This window comes from Bos taurus, chromosome 4, assembly GCF_002263795.3.
Source record: "Bos taurus isolate L1 Dominette 01449 registration number 42190680 breed Hereford chromosome 4, ARS-UCD2.0, whole genome shotgun sequence".
NCBI lineage: Eukaryota > Metazoa > Chordata > Mammalia > Artiodactyla > Bovidae > Bos > Bos taurus.
Genome location: NC_037331.1, coordinates 64,573,390 through 64,597,678, shown reverse-complemented (window position 1 = coordinate 64,597,678; position 24,289 = coordinate 64,573,390). Strand labels below are relative to the sequence as shown.

The 24,289-nt window shown below is 39.3% G+C and overlaps 1 protein-coding gene across 6 annotated transcripts in view; it reads right to left on the bottom strand.

Annotated features, from left to right (window-relative positions):
* PDE1C (phosphodiesterase 1C) overlaps nucleotides 1-24,289 on the bottom strand; it is a 540,295-nt gene that overhangs the window by 119,809 nt on the left and 396,197 nt on the right. For all 6 annotated transcript variants that reach the window (XM_024991087.2, XM_024991083.2, XM_024991084.2 and 3 more), the window contains exons 4-6: nucleotides 7,799-7,912; nucleotides 5,778-5,960; nucleotides 4,734-4,800 (exon numbers count right to left, since the gene is read on the bottom strand). In XM_024991087.2, the coding sequence (XP_024846855.1) occupies nucleotides 4,734-4,800; nucleotides 5,778-5,960; nucleotides 7,799-7,912 (364 nt within the window). The remainder of the gene's footprint in view (nucleotides 1-4,733; nucleotides 4,801-5,777; nucleotides 5,961-7,798; nucleotides 7,913-24,289) is intronic.

The window sequence follows — 24,289 nt, the reverse complement described above, 5'->3', positions numbered from 1 at the left end:
GTTGCCATTGCCTTCTCTGAACCTTCCACTACTTCTGCTGAATTCCAAAATTTTAACTGACTTCACAATAACTTTCCTACCCCTAACCAACCCTGTGATACCATCTACTGACTTCCTCTTAGTCCATTGTGGAGAATGCTAATGCACTTAAAAGTGTTCAGAAACTTGCATGATGAAGAATGCAAAACAATGTGTCACCTCAAGAATCTAATCTGCTAAGCTGAAACCAAGGACAAAGCCTTCATTTCACGGGATGGAAAAATGTTATCACTTCTGGAGTCACTGATCTGAGGACCGAGTCCTCAAATCTGTAAGTCACTTTACTGGAAAATATAAAACTAAGAGCTAAGCTGAACACACTCCTCACACTCTACTCTTAAAGTTCAGAGTTTTATTTGTCCATAAAATAGTGACTTCAAAATATAGGTAAACACTGTCAAATATGTCTTTGACTTATATATAGCTACTTGTGGATGTTATAAACAAAGGCTGCTTAAGAAATAATTAAAGCAATAGTCATTTGGTTTCTCAGCATATCAAGAGTTTTATTTCAGTGGTTAAGGAAAGTGTACTGCCGTGAGCATGCCAATAAGGATGCATGTGAGACCACACTGAACCTAAGCTAGGTGTCAGATGGTCTCCTGGAAGAGATCTTGGCTTTCAGAAACTGCTGGACCCATTGACTCCCACATCAGCCTTCACTGCATTCCAACATCATCTATCCATCCCAATCCTGTTCCTCTCCAAAGATCTCAGTCATGAAGATCACCCTGAGATCATGAAGGGTCTCTCTCATGGACACCAGGGCACAGGGAAACCAACTGTATATAGGGAAAACCAAACATTCCCAGAAAGGTTTCAAACAGATTGTTTCAATTCACATTTAGTAGTAAACCTCACCTTAGCCTTCAATAATTTCTCCTCCATTATAAAAAGTAAAGAGCCACAAGGGCTAAACATTTTCTGTGCCAGGCACAGTAGGAACTGTTGATACACATTTGCAAACCCTTATAACCCTAAAAACTTTCTCCAGTTTCATAGATGGCCACCCTAGAGAGATGAAATGAAGTGTCTAATGCCAATACCAGGCAATAACTCCACTGATGCCCCAGTGATAGCATTACTGACAGATGACATTGTAAACTCAGTGAATATGTGCTGTGACCCAAGCCTTAGGCCCTAAATACCCGCAAGAGTGCCTAGGCCACAGACCACGGAGCCATTTAAGATTAATCCAAGACCCAAGGTTCACCTTTAAAGTGAAAGTTGCTCAGTTGTGTCCAACTCTTTGTGACCCCATGAACTATACAGTCCATGGACTTCTCCAGGCCAGAATACTGGAGTGGCCTTTCCCTTCTCCAGGGAATCTTCCCAACAAGGGGTCAAACCCAGGTCTCCTGCAATGCAGGCGGATTCTTTACCAGTTGAGCCACAAGGGAAGTCCAAGAATACTGGAGTGGGTAGCCTATCCCTTCTCCAGCAAATCTTCACAACCTAGCAATCGAACAGGGGTCTCCTGCATTGCAGGCAGATTCTTCACCGACTGAACTATCAAGGAAGCCCTAAGGTTCACCTTGGCTACCAAAATTGGCACTGTCATATGACAGCCATTGTCTAGCTAATAGTCCTAAAGAAAAGTCCACTGACAACTCAGTAGGTAGGAAAACATTTGGACACATCTGACTATTTTTAATCCTCTTCACTTAAATGAATAAAAGAAGAAAAAAAGCTATCACTGGAAATGAAGAGATAATCATAGTAAAAAGTCAAGATTTATTCTGAATATTAGACCTTAGAGAAACAGAAGGATGGATACTGTGAGAAACTGTGAGATGGATAGTCTCTCTAGCCCCTCATTTTTGGGAGACTTTAGCTCATATTCTCAAATTTCAGTGTTCTTTAGAACCACCTGGGGTGCTCAGAAAAAAATGTTGATTCTTTGGTGGAGGATTCTGAAGAATCCTGGCTTGTGGCCTGGAATATGCATTTTAACAAGCACCTAATTTAACTGCCTTAAACCAATCTTCTCTTCTTAGCAAATTTGGCCCAAGCACTAGTCCTGTGAATTTCCTATTAGTCTAACGTGAAGGAAGCCTGAACCTCCTCATTTCCTCCCACTTTAAACCTGGAGTCTGTCCAGGGTGTCTCTTCCTGAGTCACACAGCATATGCCCTTCTAAAGAACAGCACAATTCTCCATTTCTGATAACCCCACCTTAGAAGATTAGAGATAAAACCACCCAAATTAGAAGCTAGTATTCACTGCATGGAAACAAATAAAAAGAATAAAAGTGCAGCATATTTCAAATTTAGAGATTGGTGGTGGCTAATTATTCTCTTCCTTAAATGTTATTTTGTGCTATGTTCTTACATTAATCACAAAGGTTAAGATGACAGTAGCAGGATGATTATTTTATTAATTGTATTCTCTCAGGCTTTTGGGAAATTTTCTGTAACAGAAGAAAACAATAGCGATTCCATATAAATTGCTGGCAGCGGAGTGAAAAATAACCTTTTTCTAATAACCACTATGTAAAAAAAAAAGAATCTATGTCATCTCTCCAGTTCAACTCCAATCCACTGAAAATAAAACCAGAGTCTAGGGACACAGAAAAATATTACATTGTAAAAAGGTCTTGAACTTCCACAGTAAACAGAGCATACAACCAAGAGAAACAAGAGCTTTAGCCTTCAGCACGTATTAGCAAAGGTGTGGAGAAGGGCAGCAATTCACAGTTAGTATTCATTCTGAATCATCAAGGTAACTTTCCCCTCCAAAAGACAACATGTGTGCTTCTGAGAATTACTTTTCCCCAAGCATAAAATAACAATTCACGCACATCACAGGTTGTTTCACATTTCTTCAGTCATTCTGTATAGAAAAGAAGCTCCAATTTGTAAGAAATATTTTCATAAATTTCTTAGTACCCATATAACCACCTGTATTTATTTTCACGATAAAGGAAGAAATTAAGGATAAAAGATGCTTTTAACATTCCTAAGACTTTCACTGAAGGTTTCAGATTCAATTATGAAAATCAATGCAACTTCACAGTGGGTGTTATGAAACATCAGATCTTATAAAGTGGTTTCACAGATTAAATAAGAAATGTTGCTGTGAATTATACAATGATTTACTAAGCATTAGAGTTGGGGTTGTAGAGGAGGGAGAGAAAACATGTGTCTTCTTGCTGTATCTTTCCTGAGCACCCTTCCTGTCCTAGATGACTTGACAAGAGACAGAAAATGGTGAACTGAGAATCTGAATACAGAGTTTCCCAAAGTCAGCTAGTGAATGTCCCTGAGACAAGAGAAAGGGAATCAAACTGGCCCTAAAGAGCTCTTTTTTGACATTAAATTGATCTGATTCTGCGAATAGGGAATTTAAATTATCTTCTGAAAATTCTATCAGGGATACACTTTTCAGGTTTCAGAGAAAGATTAAAATATCTTTGTAGTTGCTCTTCAGCCATTAAGTCATGTCTGACTCTCTGCAGCCCCATGGACTATAGTCTGTCAGGCTCCTCTGTTCATGAAATTCCCCAGGCAAGAATACTGGAGTGAGTTGCCATTTCCTTCTCCAGGGGATCTTCCTGGACCAAGGATCAAATCCATGTCTCTTGCATTGGCAGGTGGATTCTTTACCACTGAGTCACCAGGGAAGCCTATTTAATGAGAGTCAGAATGTTGGAACCTCTTTGACTAAGCTGACATGACTCCGTGTGTAGGCACCAGGCAATGTCAACCAGTTCCGTGATCCTGGGCCTTAGCACAGCCCCTAAATTTAAAAGACCAGTGAGCCTGAATCTACACACATACAAAAATACATCTACACAAGGGCTTCCCTTGTGGCTCAGTTGGTAAAGAATCTGCCTGCAATGAGGGAGACCTGGGTTCGATACCTGGGTTGGGAAGATACTCTGGAGAAGGGAAAGACTACCCACTCCAGTATTCTGGCCTGGAGAATTCCATGGACTATATAGTCCATGGGGTTGCAAAGAGTCGGACATAACTGAGCGACATACACTTTCACTGTCAAGGCCTTTTAGAGATATTCTATACAATTCCAAGAGCTTGTCTGATTGGGAGACATTCTGTAGGATTTAAACTCTTTAAACTCAAGCATTTTGTGACTTTCCATGGAACTTTCAGGTTTTGTGAGCGTTCTGGGGAAACAGTAGGATACATGAAGAGGACGAGGGTTCTGGAGAACGTACTTTCACACATAAAATGTAACTGAGAGCTATCTATCTGCCTATAACTCTGGTATCAAACCTTAGTTCTGTCTCTGCCTTTTTTTTAGTCTCACTGAGTCTTAGTCTCTTCATCTACAAAATGTACATAGAGTAGGTAAGAAGATAATGGTAGAATTATGGTCACAAAAGTTCCTCCTAATGTTGGACATTTATAACCAGAACAAATTTGATCTCCTATGGCCAAAGTCAGACTGAGTCTCATTATGCTAGATCACTGTACTGATCACCAAACTACTCCAAGAGAGCAGAAAGAAATGAAACTACACAGAATTCCATATTTTTTTTTTAAATGGCAGTACAAAGGCTTAAAAATTAGCAATACTGTTACTGAACAGATAAGAAAAGATAATGAAAGAAAAAATTCAGGAATGATTGGGAAAACTATAAATGAACTGTAAATGAAAACTCATTTTCTAACAACAAATTTAACTTTTTATAGGGCAGTATATACATTGTAAGACTTTTTTATTGGTATTACCTTTAATGCTTCAATAACAGCTGGTGGATAGCTCAGTCCAACCATGTTTGATGTCCGTCTATACATTCTGGCAAAGTCAGAAGGAAAAAAAAATACAATATTATATCTTACAAAGAAAAATTAGCAGGCCACAAGTATTGACAATTAATAAGAAGTCATATCATCTGATAAACCCAAGGAACCTAAAATTTATTTTACAACCTTTCTCATAGTCATTCAAGGGGCTTAAACGTTCAAATCAAATGAAATTAAAGCAATCCCAAACATGTAAACCACTGGAAACAAATAAACAAAAATTAAGTCTGTGTGACCCAAATGAAGTTATTAAAATGGGTCTCCTCTTCGGCTGGAAGTGAATTATAGTGTAGCACAGATAGTATGTAATGTATTATTTTATTCTGAAAAAAGAACTCCTATGGGGGACCCATTTAGAAAAGATTTTTGTTTAGAACTAAAAGATTAAAGAGAACTCAAAAAGAGAACTAAAAGAACTCAAAAACTAAAGAGAAAAATGTCCCAGGTAAACTTTGAGCCAACCACAGCATTTCTAAAACTCTTAATTGTATAGTAAGGATTAAAAGAAGAATAAATCAATTTCTGGAATCTATTTCTCGGGATGGGGGCGATTTAATTTCAAAGAGCAAAGTGACTTACAAAATTGGAAAGTGTCATGGGGAACTCAAACCCCTTGACTAAACTTCTCCCTGGATCAATACCCTCACAAAGCATCTTGGACCTGTTTCCAATGTAGACATCATCCATGTATGTCAAATAATGATGATAAGATATGTCTTTTTTTAAAAATCAGAGGCTGAACTCAAACTAAGTCTTAATGTGAACAAAAAGAATTCCAAGCAAAGGCAAAAAGCTTGGGCTAATGATGCTGCAGAGATACGTTTTCCATCTCTTCTTATTCAAGACTGTTTCCACCCAGAATTTTTAGTATTTATAAAAATACCAAACCTACATCAAAGCAAAGTCTTGAGTTATTAGAGACCAGTGTCCCTTTCACTGCTTTGGTTACTGAATGACAGATATCTTTACCTCTCCACAAATATCCCAGCCTGCACTGCATGGACGATGCTCTTGAACCGCGGCTTCTCCTCGCTTCTTCTGAGCATCATCCCCATCTGCCGTGTGAAGGTGGAGGCCAGCCAGTCTCGGACCTCAGAAGGCACTGCATCTGACTGAATGTCACTGAGCTCATCCTCCGTATCCAGGAGTCGCCTGGACCCAAGAAACAGAACCACGACACAGATTAAATCTGAAGTTAGAGCTCCCTGTTCAAAGCAGCTGTTCCTTCTCTCCAACCCACCTGAATACACAGGTGCAAAAAAACCCATAATAAGTGGGCCACAAAAACATCCAGTACTTTTTTGGGCAAGGCTTGTGAAAGCCCAGCATTTGTGTTTCAAGGTGGTTTTCTCTACCAGACTGGATAAAGGAACAAAGGAGTCGGAGAAGGTCAAACAGTCTCCATCTCAGGCTCTGTGGGCCTGATCCACTGCACTCAGGTGTAACCAGTATCGTGATTCCTTGATGATTTGTGGAATTTGACTGGAATCTAAACCTCTCATTTAAAATGCATCCACAAGATTTATTTCATAGATGGCCAAGTGACATTATTTTGTTTGAAAATAATGGCACTTAAAAACTACAGACAACACTGTGGCAGATTTATGTTGATGTATGGCAAAAACCATCACAATATTGTAAAGTAATTATCCTCCAATTAAAACAAATTAAATTTTAAAAAGTGATAAACAACAATACTGTATTACAAACTTCAAAGCTCTGAAGATCTTAGATCTTAACTGTTCCCACCACAAAAATAAATAATAATTATGTGATGTGATACAGATGTTAGTTAACCCTACAGTGGTAATCTTATGGTAGTAAATAAATAGAACAACACACTGTATACCTTAACTTTTACAATGTTACATGTCAATTACATCTCAATAAAACTAAATTTTAAAAAAGAAAAAAAAAAGACTTTGCAAAGTATTACTCAAATCACATCAACTCAGTCTTCTGAAGTAATAAACCCAAATGGCAAATACTAATACCCTCTCTAGCTTGATAGGACATTACAGAAACTTAAATGTCTAAATTTAAGCAAAATTGCCTAAATAATTCAGTTCTTTATTTGAGAATAGTGATTTGGCATGTGTGCTTAGCAGACTTTTCAGACCTAATCATGGATTAGGCTAGAACAGAACATAAACAGCAATAAATTACAATACTGTAAAACTTTAAAAGTTGTATTTTATACTTATGTTAAGCCCTACTAAAAACAAGCAGTAAAAACAGGTGTCAATGAGTTTTTTTTTTTTTTCTTTAGATCCTTCAATGAAGGTAAGGGAGAAATATACAACATTTAGTAAAAACAAAAACAAAAACAACAACAACAAAAAAAACCATGGTATCAAATTTCCTTAAATTAGGAACCAAGCGTATCACCAAAAACTAAACCACACAATTCTTAAAGTACTGGGAAATCCTATCAGATTGAAATTTGGCATAGAAAAGTTAGTCATCAAAAATACTAATGGTGGAGCTTCTCTGAACTAGGTAAAACCAAGAAAAGCCTTTCATATTTACCAATTCAATGTTTTTCAAAGAAAAGCAAATTTTTGTAACTGGAAGTGCTTTGGTACTTATGGATAATTCAAGTGAAAAGAGTCTTCTAAGAAAATCAATAACATATCAAAGGATTGAGGGAGGAATATTGGGTGTTTAAGAAAACAAATGCTTCTTCAACCCTTCAAAACCTTCCATTTACACATGGACATCATGAATTAAAACTTGAATGCAGTTTTTAGGCTGAGATGAATAATATGTAATAATTCCACAAGAACTCCACATTTGATTAGAAATTTAGTAATCCTTTTATAAATCAGGATGTACAGAGGATATGTGATATCCAAATCTACCCCATTTGTGAAAACTAAATCTCAAATCAAACCAATCATTTGAATGTTACCACCTACTTGCCATGTGGGACATTTCAAAAAGTCATATAATAGAAAATTTATCATCGACTTCTTGCCATTTTAGCTCACCTGGTTTCATCAATGTACACAGATTCAAGCACGGAGGCTGCATATTCCAAATTCTTCTTGAGATCTACCACTGAAGCCTCCCCTCTCTCTAACTGTTTGACCAAAGATCGTAACCTGGAGGTGGGGGAAGAGACATCATTCAATTAGAATAGAAGAAACAAAAAATAATCCTACAATTAGAGTGAACAGTTTATAGCCATTAAATGTTTTTATTTATCCCAATATATATGAAAGGAAAATACAAATCTAATGATGAAACCATTATTTCTCAAAGAAGCAAGTTATAAAATAAATTCACACTTTTTTTTTCCCCACTATGAAATCAGGAACAAAAATGTTCTCATATACCAGGACTGACCTTGCCCCTCACTTTCTAACTACCTTTCATCTTTCTAACAGTTTCCTAAATTATCAATAATTTTGCTTCTTTTCTGATTTTAATTCTTTTTGGTCCTAATTGGAAAGAGTAAAGCATGACCAGCAACATCACCAAACACTGCTTCAGTTGAAGGTACTTTGTTCAGCTGTGACCATAGAGAACAGCAGTCTCATGGCCCACAGGCGTTCCAAGACAGGCAATGAGACTTAGAGCACCAAAATCACCACAGAGGGCTGCAGAAGGAATACAAGAAGGCAAACTCTTTTACTAGACAGGAAGAATTACTCTGGTGGTGCTGTGGTGGTGGTTTAGTCGCTAAGTCATGTCCGACTCTTGCAACCCCATGGACAGAGAAGCCTGCCAGGCTACAGTCCATGGGATTCTCTAGGCAAGAATACTGGAGTGGGTTGCCATGTCCTTCTCCAAGAATTACTCTAGGAGCAGATAAATACCCTAGTTTTGTTTTTTAAAGGAGTATGGATGATAAACTGAGGTACTGAGGACAAGACCTTTCCCACTGCTCTTCAAGAATTCCCTGGAGTAGGAAATGACAACCCATTCCAGTATTCTTGCCTAGAGAATTCCATGGACAGAGGAGCCTGGTGGGCTACAGTCCATGCGATCCCAAAGAGTCAGACACAACTGAGCATGCACAAGTTCCAGACAGTGTAAGAGAAACAATAAACTCTCCTCTTACTTATATGAACATCATCCCCACAGAGACAGACTTCCTACATATGAGAACAATAAAATGCCAACAGATTATCAAAGACCAGAAACTGGGAACACTGTAAATACTGCAGAGATTTGGAGATTGCAAACAACGTCACTTTGAGGACAAGATTGAGTTTGAATGTATTTGGACTTCCCAGACGGCACTGGTACTAAAGAATCAGCCCACCAATGCAGGAGACCCAAGAGATGCAGGTTTGATGCCTGGGTCGTGAAGATCCCCTGGAGTAGGAAATGGCAGCCTATGGTTTTTCCAGTAGTAATGTACGGATGTGAGAGCTGGACCATAAAGAAGGCTGAGCGCCAAAGAATTGATGTTTTTGAACTGTGGTGCTGGAGAAGATTCTTGAGAGTCCCTTGGACTGCAAAGAGATCAGACCAATCCCAAGGGAAATCAACCCTGTATATTCATTAGAAGGATTGATGATCAAGCTGAAGCTCCAATACTTTGGCCACCTGATGTGAAGAGCTGACTCATTATAAAAGACCCTGATGCTAGGAAAAATTGAAGGAAGGAGAAGGGAACAACAGAGGATGAGATGGTTGGATGGTATCACCAACTCAATGGACGTAAGTTTGAGCAAACTCTGATAGTGAAGGACAAGGAGGCCTGGTGTGCTGTAATTCATGAGGTCAAAAAGAGTCAGACACAACTTGGCGACTAAAGAACAACAACAATGCTTGCTAATTATAACCATCATGTTATATATAGATGCCCAGATTTTATTTATTATATAACTGGAAGTCTGTACTCTTTGACTAACACCCCCCATTTACCACTGCTTATTTTAGAAGGCATTTGTTATCATTATTGCCATTGTTGTTATTCAGTGGCCTTGGTCATCACAGATAACCACAGGAGAGTCATCCTATCAGGATACTTAAGATTATTATCAAGTATCCATTTCCCAAGGCCATTTCCACTTTTTTGACTTCAAAATATTCTCAGGCTTGCATTCATAAAGGCAGGACAGGTCAACTTCTCCACAAGGCATAAACTACTCCCCTCCAGATCTACATGAAAATGATAAACAATAATGAAGGAGGAAAAGCTCGGGATCAACCTTATAAAGTAGACAAGAGGGTAAGCCATACAAAAGAAATTTCCAGGAATTTCAGTGATGTAAAATACAAAAGAAATTAGATGGAGGGTAATGGCTAGCTGACTTGTGAATCTCCATCATGCAAAAGGGAAATATGCAAAGGAAATAAGCAGAGGCCTCTGCACTCTTGGAGGTGAGAGTCAGCCTATGGATCCCATTAGCAGCATTAGGAAATGTTCTGGTTTCCCAGGCAGCCCAAGACAGGGAGCTGGCATGGAAGGGTGTACCAGTCACTCACACACACTGGACAGCCAGCCTGCCAAAGAATGGGGAGACCGCAGAAGCAAGCCCTGAGAACTGTTCCAAATAAGGAATGGAAGCTCTTTAGCAAAAAATGTTCCTGGCTAAGTCTGCCTCTAATTCTGACTCTCACTTCAGAAGCCAAACTACCCAATAGGCTGTGTGGACTCTCCACTGGCAAAGTAAAATGAGGGTAAATGTAAGCTTTCTAAAAACTTTCTCCCTTAATTTAGGGCTTAAAGATTCTACCAGGGTTTGATATGAATTTCAAATAGGACCCATCGCAGTTCTCAAAACCTAAGAGAAGACAAAACACAAAAAATTATGAGGGAACATATAAGATGAATAGAAGTAAGAACCAGATGATTCTCTCTTCCTACAAAAGGATGTCCCTAAGAAACAAACAGAAGCAGCTTTAATCAAATAAGTTTTCCTAGACTGAGGAAAAACCTTTAAAGCAGATGAAAAGGGATCAAATAAAACCAGAAAAAAATCCAACATATTCTGTTGTCATTTTTTATCTCTGAAAATTAAAAAAGAAAACATTAAGAAAAATATATTACTTACAAAGTAACAAAAATTCAAGCTAGCCATAGACTTCCACCATGCCCAATATCAGAAACCAATTTAATAACAATACCAGTTTTGGAGAATAATACAGCAAAATTCAAGATATCTAGATATACCTATGGGTTTCCCTGGTGGCTCAGTGGTAGAGAATTGCCTGCCAATTCAGGAGACACAGGAGACATAGTTTCAATCCCTGGTCTGGGAAGATTCCGTGGAGAAAGAAATGGCAACCTACTCCAGTATTCTTGCCTAGAGAACTCTATGGACAGAAAAGCCTAGTGGGCTACAGTCCATGAGGTCACAAAGAGTTGTCATGACTTAGTGACTAAACACCAACAAATATTTACCTATATTTAGTATAATTGTCATGTATATATGAAGCCAACAAATATATTCTCAGGTGTGGACAAGCTCAAAATTTCATCATTCATATGCTTTTACAGAAAACAAAAACAAATACTTTAAGGCAAACTCTGGGATAGTGACCTTTCAAGGAGGATAGATTTGTGGGTCTCCAATTAAATGGATTCTTGATTTATGACTTAAATGTAACAAAGCCAACCTTGACAAAATGGACAAGTAGTTTAAAAACATTAAAAAGGAGTGGCAGGTGAAATATAATGCTCATTATACAAAGACAACTACACGTGAAAACGACTGACCCTTCTTTTCTAGGTAAGTTCCTATTCATAGTATAAATGCTTCCTGTGTCACTTTTATGAACTAAAAATTAATTATAATCAGTCAAAAACAATTGAAATTACTAAGAACACTATATGGAATATCATTTTATATCCATTCTTAATAATTCCCAATCCGGGGAAAGTACAGTATTGGGAGAATTAAGTCATGAAAGTACAGTATTGTGGATCAAGTCGTGAAGAGCTGTACATCAATCTGCAATATGTAGTCCAGGACCCCAGGCCAGACCCGGGGTGGTGCTCCCACTCAGCAGTTCAGATCAGCAGCACTGAAAATCATCTCCCCAGAAAGCCCCAGGCATCATGTCACAACGAGCAGAAAATCAGCAGCATAGGGCTTCAACTAGATGTAGTCACCAGTAGAGCTGGACAGACACTGAACACAGCCACACCTATGTATCCAGCATAAGCCAACCAGTGTGACCCGCTGGATTACAACCCAGTAATCCAGCCTGACTCAACAGAGAGCTGTAAACAGAAGCAAACCCCTAGCCCAGTGGCTTCTACAAACCCAGAGAAGAAATGACACAAAATAAAGTATCTTCAAAGGGTGGGAGGGAGGTTGGAGGGAGCTTCAAGAGGGAGGGGACATGTGTAAACCTATGGCTGATTCATGCTGCTGTATGGCAGAAACCAATACTACCTTGTAAAGCAATTATCTTCCACTTAAAACAAGGGTATCTTCAAGATCCCTAAGACTTACTAGAAATTCATATCCACTCCATCTCTCTAGATGAGATGAGTGAAAGGTCCACCAACACTCTGGCAGACATGAAGCAATCTATGCCAACACATCCATGGTGTTATGGAAAACACCCAGAGACATTCACCTCTTTTTATTCAAGGACAACTAACCAGGAAAAAAAAAATTCCAAAAAGATTCAGCAATTAAAAAAAAAAGTAGAGAATCATCTTCAAATTGCAGAGAAAGGACTCACTTTTGAAAAGAAAAATTCACTACTGAAAACACAAGTAAATTTTAGAGAGCATCTGCTTTGTGTTCAATAAAATTCAAGAAAACAGATCTGAGAAACAAAGGTGAAGGCTGAAATCATAGGTAATAAAAGTGGACATACTGAGAGAAGATGTAGTTAAAAAGAAATGAAATCCGACAACAAAAAGACTAAGAATTGAAAAAAAATAGTGACCAACTTTCTATATACCCAGCTCCTATTCGGACTAGGACCTGTCACAGGTGTAAGTTACAGCTTTCCCTGTCCACATAGCTGCTGGCTTCCTGCTTTATGCAGCTGCCACACAAATGGAAAGACCTGGTAGCTCAGTCAGTAAAGAATCTGCCTGCAGTGCAGGAGACCTGGCTTTGATCCCTGAGCCGGGAAGATCCCCTGGAGAAGGAAACAGCAAACACTCCAGTGTTCTTGCCTGGAAAATCCCATGGACAGAGGAGCCTGGCGGGTGACAGTCCAGTGGGTTGCAAGAGTTAGATGTGACTTAGTGACTAAACCATCCACACAAACCCTAGGAAATTCCAGATCCCTATTTTCAAATATTGTTGGGCTTTAGGGGAGCACTCAGGTGGGTGATGCTTCACTGGCCCCACAGTCCGCCCTCTTCTCTAATCCTTTATACTTCTTAGAACATTCTGCCTTGACCCCCACCCCACTCTGCCACCTACAGGCTACCTGTTGGTGAAATTGCTGCTTTGTGAGCAGACTTTCAAATTAGCTCTTTTACCACTAGTCATGAACTCGTCTCAAAAACTGAAAAATGTCTTAAGGTTTCTGGGAATATGGAGGCACCCTTACCTATTTTTCATCATAGTACAGGTTTACCCTAAAGCTCAATCCATCTTAAGAGTTGTCTGAAAACAGCCAAAATCCTTCATACCCATACTACAAACAATTTTTGTGAGACTTGGAGAGACTAGTTAAGCAGAAAGGCTCAGGTGCCTTCCTTTTTTTCCCCAGTAAAGTCTGTCTGGATGTTTTTCCATTTAATTCATTTTACCTAAAAGTCCAGTGTTCCCAAGGACAGGTCCCATGGTAAGCTGTAGTACAGCTAGTTTTCTAATACTATTCAAAAGGATTTTTGGTCCAGGAACCTAAAGGAAGGGAGGGAGGGAGGGAGGGAGGGAGGGAGAAGGGAAATGTAAAGCAATAAGAATAATAAAGTTTCTCTTTTGAGTGAATGTTCATAGTTTCCGGCACCCCATCCATTTCTGTCACTGTGGCTGCCAGATAATAGTTCCAGTATAGAAGCGCAACACCATTTTAGGAATAGCTCACACTTTCAAACTTTGGCTAGACGCCTTTCTCGTTGCACGTTCACTCATGTCCTACTCTTTGTGAACCCCTGGACTATAGCCTGCTGGGCTCTTCTGTCCATGGGATTTCCCAGGCAAGAATACCAGAATGGATTGCCATTTCCTCCTCCAGGGGATCTTCCCAACCGAGGGATTGAACACGCATCTCCTGCATTGGCAGGCAGATTCTTTACTGCTGAACCATCAGGGAAGCAGCCTTTCTCTTAAGATAGTGTATCATTTCATTGTGGATGAGCCTCTGCCATCTTTACATGAGTCTTCCATTTCTCCACATAAACACTTTGCTTTCTCTAAGCTTCTCTGCTGCAAGGCATATGATGAAACGTTACATCCCTTCGGCTCCCAGTACCCTCAGGTCCAGTGCAAGTCCTGGATGAACACTTGGAGACCATGTCATTATTTGGATTACAGAAAACTTTTGGAAGAGAGACACTAAATGAGGCAAGACCTGCTCATTGTATTTTGGAACGTGGAAGGCAAGTGGAAAAGACAAAGTCTCTTTTCTTTTCCCACAAAGATAATTTCTAGGACCAACAAAGTTGACTTTATTAGGAAGCAACTTTTTGACTCAACTGTATAACTTAGACAAGCACCCTAAAATGGACTTGGCACAATTCCCTATCCAAGTGAGGTCTGCAAAACCCTTCAACACTAGGCTTCAAGAGCACATATATTTATTGAGCTTTAAATGCTGCTAGAATGAAATCAGAAAAACACAAGCAAAAATAGACTGGAATAAGAAGCCATGAAACATGCTTTCTTCTATCTGTCCATTCTGTCCAAGGTTATTCTCCCTGAGAATGGATAAGCAGTCCCAAAATGCCAGTGTAGCCTACAAAGGCTGTTGTCTCAGACAGGCTTTGTTTAGTTTGAAAGAATGTCAAAAGGAACTGGATCCTTTACAGCACTTCCCGTCCATGCCCCAGTGAATCATGAGCCCTAAAACTTCATTTGAATAATAAAAAAAACCATCATCTCAGTTCATCACATCCATGTATTTGCAAACCAAAGGCGTCTCTCTATACTTTCCACACACCTGTTTCCTCTATGTCACTCCCATTCCTGCCACTTACCTAAATGCCATAGAAAGCAAACTGAAACAACTCCTCCAAATGGGATTGCAGGCTCATGCTTTAATGTCATCCAATGATACCATTTGAATATTTTTCTGGATATCTGTTTGTTTCCATAATTAACATTGTGGTCCTTGAAACATCCCTTCAGCCTTGTCTGGGTGCTCTCTGAATGCAGGTACTGTGATAGGCTCCAGGAGTACAAAGTGGGAATATGCACTGCCTTCTCTCAACTAGGGAAGACAGACAACTAATCAGAACTCACCCCACAAGTACAGCAAGCGTGATGGCAGCATGAGACAGGGGTGCTAAGAAAGCACACAGGAGAGGAATCGCCAAGTCACAAGGCCCTCTCTAGAGGAGGGGATATCAGAGCTGAATCAAGGCCAGATAGACATCAGCCAGGCCAGCAAGATGGAATGGAGAAACTGGTGGACTGGGAAGATAGTGATACATTCAAGGAATCCCAATGTGGTTGGAACTCAAGGGACAAGAAGAGATAAAACTTTAGAAGACAGTGGAAGTCAGACCCTGGTGGACTTAGCAGACCAAGCTAAAGAAATTTCATTTTCTCCTGGAGACAATGGGGAGCCTTTGGAGAAATTTTAAGTGGGATGGGAGTGGCATGATAAGATTGGCATTTTAGAAAGATCAATCTAGCAGACGAGTAGAAGACCATAGGGACTCAGTGAGTAGGAAAATTATATATATTTTTGTTGTAATTAGGCTTGTCTGGTACCCTGAACATATATGAATATTATCTCTCATGTGACAGCACTCTGCTTAGGGTGTTGCATGACCAAGGTGGCAGTATGGATCATTGCTTCTAATAATTTCTGGGAAATGGCTTGTTTTAGGCATACGGTTTCCTGATTTAGCTGACCTCCAAACCAAAACAAAGAATCGGTTCAGTTCAGTCACTCAGTCGTGTCTAACTCTTTGCAACCCCATGGATTGCAGCATGCCAGGCTTCCCTGTCCATCACCAACTCCTGGAGCTTGCTCAAACTCATGTCCATCGAGTCACCAACAAAAATAAAACTGGCAAAAATAGCCCAGTTATGTAAATTTTACCTACTGTCAATGCCATAAATAAAAAAAATGCTTTTATGGTTCTCAATTACACATACTTGAGGCAGACATACAAAGAGATTTAAGTCAATTATCGGGGTCTAATTATCGTTTCACTGAAGAAAACAAAATTGGTACGTAGGTTCATATCTGTATTTTTTCATGCCTCTCTTATAATCTACTAACTAATAAAAATAATTGTAAGGTTATAGAAGATTTTACATCACATCATTCATAAAACTGACATAATTGAACATATACCGAACACTATACCCAGCTGCAAAATAAAACATTCTCTTCAAGCACACATGTAAAGTCATCAAAAACTGACATTATGCTGGGTAACAGCAGAAGCCTCAGCAAGTTGCAGCTAATTGAAATCATACAGATAATGTTCTATGACAACAGTGGAACTCAGCTTGAAATCAGTAGCAAAAAAAAATGTCTAGATATACTCCAAAAGCTTGAAAATCTATGAAGAAACTTCTAAATAATCAAAGATTAAATCAGAATATAATTTTAAACGCTAATAAAAATATGATTCATCAAAGCCTGTATTACTCAAGTAAAGTACTACTTAGAGGGAAATGTATAGACCTTATGTGGACATATGAGAAAAGGAAAAAATCTGAAAATAAGTGACTTCACTATCCACCTCAAGAAATTTTAAAAAGAAAAAATAAATTCAAATAAAGTAAAAGCAAAACATGAACATAAAAGCAAAACTTCAGTAGAAACAAACTTAAAAACAGAAATAATCAATAGAAACCTCTTTTTTTGATAAAGATAGCAAAAAATAAACACAAAAGCAAAACTTTAGTAGGAAAAAAAACTTAATAACAGGGATAATCAACAAAAGCTATATTTTTGAAATCTTAATTAAAGGCCACACAAGACTGATCAAGAGAAAACAAAAGGCACAAGTAGACAACATCAAAAACAACATCCTACAAATCTGTAATAAAAGGATATCACAAGTACTTTTCTGCAGATACATTTAAAATTTTAGATAAAAAGGGAAAATTACATGAAAATTTATCAAAACTGACAGAAGAAAGGATAAAATATGAATATTTCTATACTTAGCAAAGAAACTGAATCCATAGTTTACTGTTTTCCCACAAACAAAACTACAGTGCTAAATCTCTTTATCAATGAATTCATCTAAACATTCGAAGAGGAACCGACACAGTCTTTCAGAGAAAAGCAAAAGCAGAAACATATTCCAACTCATTTTATGGGGCCAACATACTCTTGATTCCAAAACCAAACAGGGACATCATAGGAAAAGAATTACAAGACAGTTTCTCTTATGAACATAGATGCAAACATCCTAAATGAAATTTTAACAAATTAAATCCAGTGATAGAAAAGAAAGCAAACAGTAAGAATCCAAGCAAACTTACAAGAATCCAAGGTTGATTTAACACTTTAAATCAATGAATAAACGTTATTCACTATTTTAACAGGAATAAGAGAGAAAAATCATATGATCATCATAAAAGACTTAGAGAAAGCATGTAAGTGATAAATATCTCAGCAAAGGAATGAACGTGAATTTCCAATACTGGGTCTTTAAAACAGAAATGATATAGCAAAGAATCATACACAATCCTGAAACATGGAAAACTTTCCTATTGAATTAGCTCTAATACTACTACTTCTCTTCAAGATTGTATGAGAATTTTTCACCAGTTTAATAAGAAAAAAGAATGGATAAAAGATATGAGGACTTGAAAGAAAAAATAAAACTGTCACTACAGATGAAATAATACTTAAGATAGGATACCTAAAATAATTCACAAATAAATTATTAAAATCAAAAGGTGAATTAAGCAAGATAACTAGAAAAACAGCAATAAACAATTAGAACATGGTACTATCTACAAAAGCATCAACATAGAAAGTATCTAAAAACAAATCCTTCAACATATAAAAAAGTACCCTACGAAAACTGTAAGATATTATTGTGTGTGTGTATGTGTTCAGTCATTCTTTATGACTCCGTGGATTATAGCCCACAAGGCTCTTCATCCATGGGATTTTCCAGGCAAGAACACTGAAGTGGGTTGCATTTCCTTCTCCAGGGGAAGATATATTGAGAGAAACTTAAATGGCCTAAATAAACATAAGGATAGTATATGTTCATAAATTATAAACTCAATATTTTAGAAATATGAATTTTGCCTAAATTTACCTATGGAGTCAATGTTATCCCAACAAATTCATCACAGGTCATTTGGTGTAAATTGACAGATTGATTTTAAAATTTATTTGGAAATGCAAACAACCAAATATGCCAAATATGGTTTTGATTATAAAGAACAAACCTGAAGGACTTATATTACCAAATATCAAGATTAATTATAAAGCATTTAATCTGGGCCTGTACCCTTGACCACCTCACTATTCTAGCCCTCTCCTCTCAACATCCAGCTGGCATATGTAAGGATTGACACACATGCTTTGATAGTAACATAAACGCAACGTAAGTAGGCAAAGAAATCTGCTGCAAGAAAAATTTAAAAACTAAATATAAATACTTTTCTGATTATCCTACTCTATGTGTGATTTTTCTATCCCATTAGCATAGATCCATTCTTCAGATGTCCACTCAAGAAAACACTACAAACTCTCCTGGTCACTGTGGGTTTTCTAATGAATATTTGCATTCCTTTTGCTTTCATGAGGCTATGCCGTGGAGTAGTCCTGCGTATTCTGCCTTCTCCTAGTTACTTTTCAACCAAGTAAATCTCCCTTCAGGATGCATGGGTGTGAGACTGAGTGAGTGAGTATGTGTGCACGCCATGGAATCTGTGAACACCAGGCAAAAAGCACTGCTGGTTGAAGAGAAGCCTCATATTTTCACTTCCAGAAGTATTACGACCCAGGGTTTAAGTCTCAGTCCCTTTAGAGTTGATATCAACTTTATTACTTTGCAGTTCTCGCAGTAACACAACACAGTAATTTAGAAAGGAGTTCTCCCCACTGTCATTTTGGTCTTCTGAAGAACTGCTGCTGCTGCTGCTAAGTCGCATCAGTCGTGTCCGACTCTGTGCGACCCCATAGACGGCACCCAACAGGCTCCTCCGTCCCTGGGATTCTCCAGGCAAGAATACTGGAGTGGGTTGCCATTTCCTTCTCCATCTAAAGAACTAGTTCCAGTTTATCCCTTACTTGTTTTTACCATCACCCAGCTCACGTATTTTGTTAAAAGGAAACAGTGTAAAAAAACCTGCAGTCTGACTCTAGGTTGGCAGAGATTATTGGAAAAGCATGTTAATATATGAACCCACTCTTTTGGTCACTGTTTTTCAGGAAAAAGAAATAAAAGAAAAGCTGTGAATAAGCATCATTCAGAATTGACCACAGGCCATGCTGCAGACTGTGGAGGGAAAAGTAGATGAAATACTGCCAGGCTGCCAAAAGGTAAGTTCCAGAAGCCATTTTTCATTTGCAGCTATTCATGTGGAAAGAATTACCATCCCTTTCCTCTGCTGATAAACATTCCACTTCAAAAACATCTGTTTCAATAGACTAAAAAAATGAGAAGAACTAAAAACATCTTTGAATGGTGGTAATGAGAGAAAGAAGATGAGCAGAAATGAGAAGGAAGCTTGCAGGAACATTCAGGAAGGTTGGAACAACACAGAGACATGTTCCTCTGCATCTTAAGAGTCAACCCAACTCCATGGCTCCCTCACTTGCCTTTCCTGAATTCAGTCCCTTACTCAATCTGAGTTGCATTGTGTTGGTATGATTATCAGAAAAGCTAAAGCTCACTCACCCAGCAAACTCACAGGAATCTGACCATGCCCAAAACACAGTTTTAGTTAAATGCATCTAAGACTACTTATTCCCTCACTTTTTTCTTGTAATAATGTAAATGTGTGTGTCTGTTAATCGCTCAGTTATGTCCGACTCTTTGTGACGCCATGGATTGAAGCCTACCAGGCTCTTCTGCCCATGGGATCTCCTAGGCAAGAATACTGGAATGGGTAGCCACTTCCCTCTCCAGAGGATCTTCCTGACCCAGGGATCAAAACTGAGGCTCCTGCATTGAAGGTGGATTCTTTACTGTCTGAGCCACCACGGAAGCCCAATAATAGAAATAGTATCAAGTTAAACATAAAATCTACAAAGAATGGTTAAAGAGATGCTGAATTAGCACAGTTCTCTTCCTTAAAATTAATTTCCAGGAGAATTATAGAAATAAAAAACAAAACTCAAAGAAAACTGTGAGAAACTCCTCAGGTCACTTAAGGACACTGCTTTGAACGTGTGAGGACCGGGCAGTGTGTGTCCATGCTATAGGACAGAAGGCAGCCCCACCAGACCTGGGAGGAAATGGCAAGAAAGGAAGTGTTAGTCTGCTATTGTTTCCCTCCCCTCCTTGGCCTCCAGATCCGCAGTGGCCATCCCCACACCCCTGGTGACTCAGAACTCTGAAGGTCAAGAGATCCCGGAGAGTTAAATCAGGATTGTGGGCCCAATGATGGCTCCACTAAGTTCCACCTAAGTTTCCAAGATTGCCATAGAAGGAAAAAGAAGATGGAAGGACATGTGTGAGAGGCTGGATTGGAACTCATCACCTAAATATGGTAATAGAACCTATTTACAGAGATAAATATATTTATATATCAGCATATATAAATACAATTGCTTTATATATGTGTTTATACAATTGCTTTTGTACTGTACCATTATACAGTTACTTTGTGTGTGTGTATACATATATGTGTGTGTGTATATGCATAAACTTGCCATGGCCCAGAATCCAGTCACATGGCCACATCTTTCCTAAAAAGAAGGTGGGAGATGTAGTCCAGGTGAATGCCCTGGAGGATGAGGAAGCAGGTTGGGTGGAGAGCCAGCCCATCTCCGCCACAGCTAGAAAATGGAGTCCTGTCACCCATGCTTGTCATTCCTTTTAAGCCTTTTGTTTCTACTCTGCTGAGATGATTACATGAAATACTGTATGTTAAAATGACTTGTTAACTTTATAATCCATTGAACTGAGAGACATAATTAGCCTGACTATGAGGTAACCTCCCAATTATTCTAATAAAACTGAGACTGTTCTCAAGGGAATGATCCTGAATAACAAAAGCCAGTTCCCAAAGGTTAAATACTATATGATTCCATTAATATAAAACTTCTTGAAATGACAAAATTATGACATGAAGGACAGGTTAGCGGTTGCCAGGGTTTAGAGGGAGAGGAATGTAGAATGAAGATGCTTGTAAAAAAGAGTCTTGTCATGATGGCATAATTCTGTGCCTTGAGTGTAATAATGCATGCACAAATCTACACACAGAATAAAATTGCATAAAACTAAACACACGCACAGAGGAGTACAATGAAACTGGGGGACGCTGAAGAAGGTTGGTGTATTGTGCTAATGTTAATATCCTGGTTGTACCATGGTTTTGCAACACGTTGCCACTAGGGAAAACTGCACAAAGGGTGCGTGGAAGTCTCTCTGTTACTGTTCCTTGTGTGAATCTACAGTTATCTCCAAATAAAAAGCTTAATTTAAAAAAAGAGACACAGTCCTCCAGCTCATGCAACATTGAGGTGGATATCAATATCAGGTCCAAGGCTGCACTTGAGTTGCCCTTATCCTGCAGGTTTCATAAGGGCCTCCCTGTTCATGTGACACATTTAGGGTCTGTCTCCCAGATCCTCCCCTTTGGCCTCTCCTGTATCGTGGGAGAGAGACATTCACAGGTGAGCTGTTCACCATCTCTGATGGCTTTGGAGAGGACCCAAGGAGGGCTTACCTCCAGGGATGTCTGAAGCTTGGTGAGAAACAGAGACAGACTCAAGATTTCATGCTAGAGGTGTTCAGGAACAACTGAGGAAACTGAGACGCCAGCAAGTGGTCAGCACACAAATAAGATGAGGGAGGCAGAACCCCAGGGACTCAACTAAGGGGTCACTGATTCCACCTTTGCTGGCCACAATCCCTTGGGCCCTCTGAAGTGTGGGGCCCTCTCCTTTCTTGCATTTTCTTTCCCTCTTTCAGTTCATCCTCAGAAGCTTGTTTTATTCTGAGGTTAATTTTACTACCCCGAGGGGCCATGAAAGAAAGAAAGAAAGTGAAGTCACTCAGTCGTGTCTGACTCTTTGTGACCCCATGGACTGTAGCCCACTAGGCTCCTCCATCTACTCCTACTCCTACTAGGCAGGAGTACTGGAGTGGGTTGCCATTTCCTTCTCCAGGGGATCTTCCCAACCCAGGGATTGAACCCTGGTCTCCCACATTGCAGGTAGATGAGTTACCGTCTGAGCCACCAGGGAGTGGCCATGAAGGGCTTGTAAAGGAGGAAGCTCCAAGCCAGGCCTGAGGCTTGATGCAGTAGGGTAAGTTGGCGTGTGAAAGAACCTGCGCCTGTGGTGCCTGCATGTGATTATGTTGCACTGTATAGTCGTTTCCAATCAAACAGGAAAACAATTTGCACATTCCTAACTTTTGACATTTGTTTTCAAGCAAATTGCCACTCAATTTCCTGCCAACCATAAATCCCTTTGCAATATTTTGGGGGTAGGGGGCAGGTATGGGCAGGTATGGATCTGTAGTGTTTGTTATTATCATCATTATTATCATACATTGTCAGTCTGCTCTAGCAAATTCTAATAACTGAATGTGTCCAAAGCAGAAATTTCATTATTTTGCTACACATTATAAGAAAAAAAAGAGCTCAGCAGACTTTTTATTCAGACATTATTATCTCACTCACCAGCACTGCCTCCATGTCTTTGCATATTAAGGCTCGAACTTGTTTTATTTTCCTTTTATTAAAATAGCACCCATCTTCTTGCCTGTCCCTACACCTAACACCCCCCTACACCTAACATTCCCCTACCCAACCCCTGCGGTTAGAAAAAACACAAGCTTGACTAGCTCAGGTAACTGAATGAGGTAAATGCTAATAATACAGGACCCAACTCCCATAAATATTTAGGAACCAAAGTCATCCCCTATTATCTATTTTCTGTCAGAAGCTTCAAGAAGAGTTGATTTACAAAGGAATTAGCAGTAATCATAGCAAATGCCAATGGATCAATATGGATAAAGCACTCTGCTTGCCCCAAGTAAACTATTCCTCACTGTTCACGATGGTAATTTTTATGGTTTAAAAAATTTTCTAATTCTTTGGAGTTTTCCCCTCAGGAGCAGTGTGAGCCTCTACTGAACTAGAACTTCCTCATTTAGCATTTTTAAAGCCTCCTAAATCTCGGCACATACTCTGTAAGATTTTTTTTAACAACACTTGAACCTATGTGGTATCGTAATATGTCCTATTTATTGAATGTAAAAAAGCATAAGGACTTTTTTTTTCAGAAGAGCTTTAGACTTTGTCTCAGGGACTAGAAAGAAGAAGAAACAGTTCCACTGAATGATTCTCTATTAAAGGAAAAAGAGACACCAAGACACCACGTAACGTTCAATACTTGATATCGACTCTTTAGAAGCATCCGGGAGATCTGCAAAATGTTGAGGAAGGAGGATTGCGTTCAAGCCTATGCTGTCAAATGTTTCTAAAGGAGTTTTCCTTTCTCTCTACCAGGCTACCAACACAAACAACTGGGGCTCAGTGATATCTCTGGCCTGGCATCACAGCAGAGAGGGCACCTGCTCTGTCCACTGCCCAGCAAAGCCTACGGCCACACAGAGTAAGTGTGACCCCTGATTACGAGCCTCCCAGTGGAGTCTGAGAAGCGGCTGAGCTCAGTCCCTCACTGGTGTGAAACGAGAACAACATGAGCATCTTTATCAGAGTTGGGACTGGTCTTCAAATTTACAGTCAAACATAATGAGATTCAGTGAACAGCCCTGGCTACTTCTGTGTGTGCCTTTGGTTCTGGGCTATTTACTCCTGCCCTCCATGGACCAGGGGTGGACGTCTCCCTTCCCTTGTTCTCTTAGTCCCCACACCCTCCCATTTCCCTGAACGCCATTCCAAAGACATCACTGGAATAGGAAGTGACAAGCTAAAACTCATGACCTCCGTGATCCACCTACTAGACTTCCCTTACCTAAAACCTTAGTTCCTCCTAGTGTGGGGATTTCTGCCACCTGAATTCACTGCATGGAACAAAAAAGAGTATTTTGTGTTGTCATTTCCTGTTTTGTGTCCCCATCCCTGTGGTCACAATAGCCATTCCCACCATGATGAGACCCCAGAGAGCAGTGAAAAGAGGAGTCTGGGTAAAGAAGATTCTGTGAAGCGAGTAGGTCCTGGACCAGGGCTCTGAGAGGGGAGTATCAGTGGGGACAGCGAAAGCTGAGAGCTGAGGCATTCAGCCCGACTTTCTGTTTTAGACTCAGCAAG